Here is a 7,784-nt window from a genome sequence, read left to right as displayed (position 1 = left end):
ATGTATATACAATGAGAAAAGTTTGAGTTACTAAATCTGAGGCATGAAACTAACAGTTTCCATTAAAATATGGGACCCTTATTAGCAATGAGTTTAAATTGTCTGTTTAAAACATTCATCAACACAGAAATCAGATTTCAGCTTTACTCACATCCATTTTTCAAATTTTGGGCAAAGAACTTGTCTTACAGGTGGGAGAAGGGACCTGGCAAAGATCAAACAGAACGGAGCAAAGGTGGCACCACCGCAGAACCCCGAGATGCTCTTGTCTTCTCTGGTTGGCATTAAAGTCAGGCAGTGAATGAACCTCTGATGAAGAATAGCTTTGGAGAAAGATGTAGCCAATTAAAGGCCTGGGGAGATAGTATTACCTCAATATAAAAAAGCTAAATTGTAGTTGGATAGTCAGATTAGCAGAACAGTAAAGAATATTTTTGTGACAGCAGAAAGAGAACTATCTTAAGTAACTAAACAAGGAAAGATGTTGAAAGATGAAGTGACTGAAAGTGAAGAAACCCCTGACACAGTGTTCGGACTCAGCATTTATCTGTATCTGAAACTTACGTTGTGTCATCTGTATTTGGGACTATCTTCCTCTCTTTTCAGCACCTCTCCATATCACTGATCAAGTCTTGTAGGTCATGTTTAATTCTGGAAAACGGGATTAGGACAGTGGCAGGTGCTACTTGGGGCGGGGGAGAGAATTACCATCACCTGGAGGTGTCAGCATCCACCAAAAATCCTTCAATCTGAGAGAAAGGACACAAATCTGTTCCTAGAGAGATTTTAACATCTCACAGGTCAGCAGCAGTGATCATGAAGAGCTCATGGCAGAAGACCCAAGTAATCAGTTCTGGCTGGATCAAAGTAAAGAACCAAACCACCAAAACTTGAATTATTGTTTGCCTGCTTATTTGTAGATATTCTCTTCCAGCTTCCTTATGAACTGGGGAAAGAGCTGTGGCTCTTACTGAAGGTAACTGCTAAGGTTGGGCTCTCCTGTGTTCTATCCCTTCTTTTATTTTCCTCAGAGTCAATTATGGTGTGTGAGATCTTTAGCTTGGGGAATATTGTAACAGCACCCCTGTGATAAAACAAGACCAATATCCATAATCTATTTCCCAGGAGATTCCCTTAATTTCTAATTTTTTCCTATTTTGTAACATCAGGTGGGACAGAGTCTGTGGGGCTTAACAGGGCTTGTTGATGACTTCACATCTATGATTTTCTTTCTCTTCCAAAACAAATTTGGGGGGAAAAAAAGAAGAAAAAGCTAATGTGATTGTTACTAGTCAAGAGATATTTTCTTATTGGTGCATTCACATTTTATGAAATTCACATTTCTTTGAGTTACTAAGGTGCTAACAAGATTCTCATAGCCTAGAAGAAATGTGAAATCTCAGGGTTAGAGGGACACTAGACGTCACCCAATCCAACTGTCATCTACAGTATTTTAACTCATACTCCCTGAGCAGTGATTTTTTATAGTATTTCTTGGTTCTGTTTCTTTGAGTATTTTGAATTTGGTCTGACTTCTTTTCTTCTAGTTTTATCTTTGCTTTGTCTGAATTCTTTTTCCAAACTTTTTTCAAATGTCTAGAGGTAGTCTGTGTCTTGAGAGGACACCTTGAATGTGGTCTAGTTTTACTATTTTTCCCCCAAACTTTTGTGGAGGGTTCCCAAACCACTTTTGTGTTGAAGTGTCCTGAGCAGAGGTTAGCAAACTTTCTCTCTGAAGGGCCAGATAATAAATATTTTTGGCCTTGAGGACCATACAGTCTTTGCTGCAGCTACCCAACTCTGCCATTGTATGTGAAAGTAGCCATAAACAACACACGTACTAACGGGCATGACTATATTATAATAAACCTTTATTTATAGGCACTGAAACTTGAATTTCATATAATTTTCATGTATCATAAAACATTATTCTTGTTTTGCTTTTTTCCAATTACTTAAAAAATATGAAAACTGTTCTTAGCTTGCAGGTTGTGCAAAAAACAGGGGCGGGCCAAATTTGGCCCTCAGGTGAATAGAGCTGATCAGGGGAAGCATGAAATGTGTTTGTGACAATCTGTGAGGAGAAATGGTCAAAACGTGTATGTGGCTTTTGTGCAGAACCACAGTGCATAATCATCCTTGTAACTTGCTTCAAGTATCGCAAGCTAGGTTTGAGATCTGACTTTTTGAGAAACCGGGCTCATAATTCTGATTGTGGTCTATTCCTGGTTGTACACTAGTTTGCAAATAGCCCTGAATTAAGTTGGAAGCAGGATTGCTCTGGGACTGATTTAGAGACGGTTGCTACATATCCTGTAGGATGAATTGAACTATGATGGCAGATAGTCAACCACACTCATTGTATAACACGTGTGGATGCAAGACTGCTGCAGGTGTGAATGCACGTTTGGCCATCATGTTTCTGATATAAAGAGAAGGGCTTTACTGGAGCCAAGCAAAAATGTTGGCATTTCCTCCTCACATCTTGGTCTTTTCTTGTGTTTTGGTGCTTCTAATATTCCAGGAAGCATCATTTCAGCAAGAAATGCAATATTATATTGAGCCATGTACCCAGATATTATGTTTAAACCAAGCAGCAATTTGGGAAACTCAATTTTTTTTTTCTTCTCTTATTCTCTTCTGCATGATCCTGGGAGAGCATCTCCAAATAAACATATTAATAAAGATTCTTGTGGTTATTGATTGTTTTGATTTGTTTTTAGGTGGCAAGGAACAGAGATGCATTAAGATTACCTTACATAATAAAGTCCACTGCATGTTTACGTGTGGAAAATAAAAGAAATATAAACTCATGACAGCCAGGTGGCGTAGGCAAACAAGATCTGCTGTGGAGCAGGGCCTCATGAAGACTGGGACTGGTCAGAAGCTGGGAGTGAATTAGGACATAGGGCCCCCTGGGTGACTGGGGTATTTTGTTGTTCCCATGTGATAAAGACTTCATGTGGCCCAAATTGTGTGCTGTACTATTATGATGACTCAGTCTCCATCTCTGCTTCTTCCAGTCCTTTTGTGACTGTTAAACCAATCTTTTAAAAAATGTAACTTATTGGTTTGGTTGGTCAACTCCAGTAGAATGGCTCACTCTGCCTCCTGTAGGGGATTTCTGATTACTCGCATTCTGTTTCTTGCTTTAAAAGAAAAGACAAGATTGTTGGACAAAAAAAAAAAAAAAAAAAAAAAAAGAAAGAAAGACGTTTGGCCATCATGTTTCTGATGTAAAGAGAAGGGCTTTACTGGAGAGATCTAGTGTTTTATCTGGTAAACACATCTGCCTTTAAACAGTATTCCCTAATTGACTTCTAGTATGTCCATTAGAGAGACATCATGATATAGTGGAGTGGAAAGAGCACAGGTTTTAAAGAAAGACAGTGGACTTAAATCCTGATTCTTCTACCTACTGGATGTGTGACCTTTGTACAAAATTCTAAATAAACTCTCTGAGCTTAGTTTCCTTGTCTATAAAATAAGGATATTCATATCTACCATTTTATCAGAGAATTTTTCTAGTTTCACAGCCCTCCAGGCTGGGCATTCTCCGTCTGTGACCCCTGTTCTTAATTTTCTGACACATACTTTGTAGACTCTTCAGATATTTATGCTACTAGTAATAATACAATAAGAATGATGATGTTATTATCATTTATTGAATACCTACCATGTTTAAGGCTTTACAAGTGTTAATTTATTCAATTCTTGTCTTCAGAGGGGCAGCCACATTCCGGCTACAGCTCTCTAACCAGGGAAGGAGAGAATGGATTTTGGTGGACATTTAGCCATCTCCACTACAAGTGACTACTAGTACATATTGGGGAAAAGGGGGCTGCAACGCAAACACCAATAAAACATGCTTTCTTTTCTCCAGAAACTCCAATCTAAGCTATAATACAGTCCAGCCTATGAAAAGTGCTATCATAAAGTTCAAAGGACTATAGGAGTCCAGGGAGGATACAAGTTATGACTGGGAGAATCAGAGAAAACTTCTTGTACGAATAAAGATTTTTTCCTGGACCTTGAAGTAAGCATAAAACACCAGTTTTCTGACATGGAGGAGGAAAGGTATTCCAGATATGAGAATAACTCAAACAAAGATTAAAGGCAGGAAAGTATAGAGAATGTTTGAGGAATGGCAGGTAAATTCATGGGGCTGGGAAAGAAAAGGGAGGTAGAGATATTTTGGCAGATGAGGTATGTTGGAGTCAGATTGTGGGGGCTTTGAATTCCAAGCTAGGAGATATGGCTTTATCTATATGCACTACAGAGCCAGTGAGTATTTCTAAGGAGAGGGATGAAATATTTAGTTGTATGTTTCAGAAAGGAAACTCTGGTTATGGTATGGATGAGGTAGGGATGACAAGGAGACCACTTTAGAAGCCAGAGAGACATTTCTGAGGCAGAGTGAACAGAATTTGGTGAATTACTACGTGGAGGAGAGTGAGAGGCTGGAAGGAAACACAGATGATACATACAGAGAATACACTAAGTGCTTGGAAGGATGGATTTGCCTTGAAACGAGCAAAGCAATCTTCAATGTCTACAGGCTTGGGAAATTAGGAGTGAAGCAAGTGGATGTAGGGCAATGGGGCAGTATTATGTTGGTTTCCCCCAAATTTGCCTGGAATAATTCTCCCTCCTCCCAGATAAGGCATTCATTCCTCAGAGTCAACATAGGTGTAGAACATGCTTTCTCTTGAGGGATGGGTCAGAAAAGTGTAGCTATGGACAATTTTTTGAGGTTGAATATAGCACCAGAAGCTTCTTCCTAGTAGAATTACATTCAATTCAGCTTAAATCAACACCCATTTATTGAACATTTGTCATGTGCAACAGTAGCTGAAAAGAGTGGTAGTGATGGTGATGTGGGTGTGATTACTTATTTTCATTCACAGGCCCTCGACCTGTTGTTATCCTCTTCAGAGCAGACTTCACTTCCTGGTTCCTCAGCGTGTAGATGAGAGGGTTCAGTAACGGAGTGACCACAGTGTAAAACACAGCCACTGCCCCATCCAGGGGACTCTTGGAACCTGGCCTGAGGTAGATAAAAATACAGGGGACATAGTAGACTGTGACAACGGTTAGGTGGGAGCCACAGGTGGAGAAGGCGTGGCGCCTCCCATCAGCGGTGCGAATCCGCAGGATGGCATGGACTATGTTGGCATAGGAGAGCAGAATTAACATGAAGCAACTGGCGGCCACTACTCCAATGTCCACAAAGGTCACAAGCTCATTGATAGTTGTGTCAGCACAGGCCAGTCTCAACACTGCAGGGATGTCACAGAAAAAATGATCCACCTGGTTGGGGCCACAGTAGGGCAAGCGGAAGGTCAGGGTGGCCTGGATAGAGCCATGGATGGAGCCAGCCCCCCAAGCTCCAGCCACGAGGATTGTGCATAACCTGCTGTTCATGAGCATGGGGTAGCGCAGGGGCTGGCATATTGCCAGGTACCTGTCATAGGCCATCAAGGTGTAGAGGAAGCACTGGGTGCTGCCCAGGAAGTGAAAGGCAAACAGCTGAGCCACACAGCCACCAAATGGGATCGCCTTGCTGGCGGGAGTGAAATTTAGAAAAATTCGAGGAACGATGACTGAGGAGAGCCACATGTCCAGGAAGGAGAGCACTCCCAGAAGAATGTACATGGGGCGAGTGTGGAGCTTCGGGTCAGCCCACACGGTGAGCAGAATGAGCAGGTTCCCCAGCTGGGTCAGGATGTAAATGGTGAAGAAGACCAGGAAGAGGAGGATTCTTAGATTTTGGGGGTGGGCCAAGCCCAAGAGAATGAATTCTGTTACCACGGTGTCCAAGGATGTGTTTTTGGTCTTTCTCATGTCTTTTTGTAGTCTGCTAAGATGAGCGGTGAAGTCTGACAAGGGAAAAACAACATGCGGAGGTGATAAGAGAATGCTTTCTTTCATCTAATGAGCAGAGTCTGGGAGGTAAACAGAAGACTTCTTTATTTTAAGTGAAAGGCATTTGCCATCCATCAGCTGGCTTTGCTTGTCAAGACAACCTTCAGAGGCTGGTTAGTTGCCAGGTGCCCTAAAATGCTCCTTCAGTGGGAGACACTGCACACACTTGTTGGAAGTCAAAACACAGAGTTTTGTCCGAATAATATTAATAGTTAAGCGCATATGAAGGTCTGTGCTCCAAAGGGGGACCACAGAGAAATGGACTGCGGTAGTGTGGAGTGGTGTGGAACAATTACTCCATTATTACCATCCCTCTTGTTGGTTTCAGACTTACTATCTTTAAAATGTCTCCTCCCATGATCTACAAGAACCTCTGTGGTCTGGCCCTTGCATATTTGTTACAGTCTTCTTTCTTTCAGTTTCTGCAGAGCACAAATGCCCTCCTTCCTTCTGGACCGAGAAATATCCTAATTCGTCTAACTTATCTTCATTCTTCAGGATTTACTCTGTCACTTCCTTTGGGAAGGGTTCTTCTCCTCTAGAAGACAATCTTTTGGGAAATAGGAGCTTATATTATAAAGGACAATTATAGTACAATGTTATAAGAGCTATTTGCTTAAATGCTTATTGGTTTCTTCTACTAAATTATGAGGTCCTTCAGAGCAAAGATCAAGTTTACTTTGTTCTCTGATGTGTCTACAGCAACTGCCCCAGTGATTGGCAACAGTAACTTAATAAATATTTGCTGGCTGATTGGTGAAGCAGATAGTGCCAACTCCTATTAATCCTGCATGATGTTTCCCTGCACAATCACCTCTTTCAGGACTTGTGGCACACAGTCAGGACTGTAGGACAAGGGATTAGCCTTGAACTTCAAGCAATGTGAACCTCTGCTTAGTGTAAACAAAGTCTAAGACTCCATTCCTGTTTTTTCTTTGCTCTGGTATGTTAGTTACATTTATTGGTTGACCTAAGTAGTTTCTTGGTTTTGTTTATTTTGATTATAACAACATTGATTATTGTAGAATTTGACCTTTAGTACATTGTTACTTTAATAAGACCATATCTGCCTTCCAAGAAATGGGATTCTCAAAAACCCTTTAAAGGTATTAAATGTTTGAAGCAGATGTTATTTAAAAACTCCCTTTGATGAATGATTTGTTCACAAAAGAGTGTTTTAGGTATTTTTACCTATCTCTTAAAGTATCTTATAATTATTTTTTGTTGGTGTTTGTTGTTTTTTAAAATAAATTTTATTATGTATATTTAAACATGATGTTATGAGATACATATAGATAGTAAAATGGTTGCTATAGTGAATCAAGTTAACATATTCGTCATCTCACATGGTTATTCCTTTTTTTTGTGGCAAGAGCAGCTAAACGCTACTCATTTAGCAAAAATTCTGAATATAATAAAATATTATTAACTGTAGTCCTCATGTTTTGCATTAGATCTCCAGATTCTTTCATCTTGTGTATCTGCCACTTTGTGTCTTTTAAGAAACAACAATTAAACTGGTAAGAAGTTAACTATACAGAGATTTGACCATTAACGATATAAACACTGGGATGCCATTAGAAAAATTCCCTTTTATAAACACCAGTCTTAAACATATTTTATCTCCATTATTATTTAGAAAGAATTAAGTGCATATGATAATATCCAGTAATTATTGATAATACTGAATGTATTCTACTGTATAGAGTCCACAGAAATGTTAATTATAGACTTTGTCCACAAATAGATGACTATAAGATTCTTATGATCTTATTTTCAGAAGGAAAAATACCTTCATTTTTTTTAGGATGGATGGATGGTACTTTCTTTGGTTAGAAAAGAAAGAGATGGCAAAGTTT

The 7,784-nt window shown here is 39.7% G+C and overlaps 1 protein-coding gene across 1 annotated transcript; it reads right to left on the bottom strand.

The window, feature by feature from the left end:
* Positions 1–4,887: 4,887 nt before the first annotated feature.
* LOC123620897 (olfactory receptor 10G2-like) lies at positions 4,888–5,844 on the bottom strand. The gene has a single exon (XM_045526472.1). The coding sequence runs from the start codon at positions 5,842–5,844 to the stop codon at positions 4,888–4,890; it is 957 nt and encodes a 318-aa protein (XP_045382428.1).
* Positions 5,845–7,784: the final 1,940 nt, after the last annotated feature.

This window comes from Lemur catta, chromosome 1 (assembly GCF_020740605.2).
Source record: "Lemur catta isolate mLemCat1 chromosome 1, mLemCat1.pri, whole genome shotgun sequence".
Classification (NCBI taxonomy): Eukaryota; Metazoa; Chordata; class Mammalia; order Primates; family Lemuridae; genus Lemur; species Lemur catta.
The sequence above is the reverse complement of the archived record's forward strand: the minus strand, read 5'-3'. Positions and strand labels throughout refer to the sequence as shown.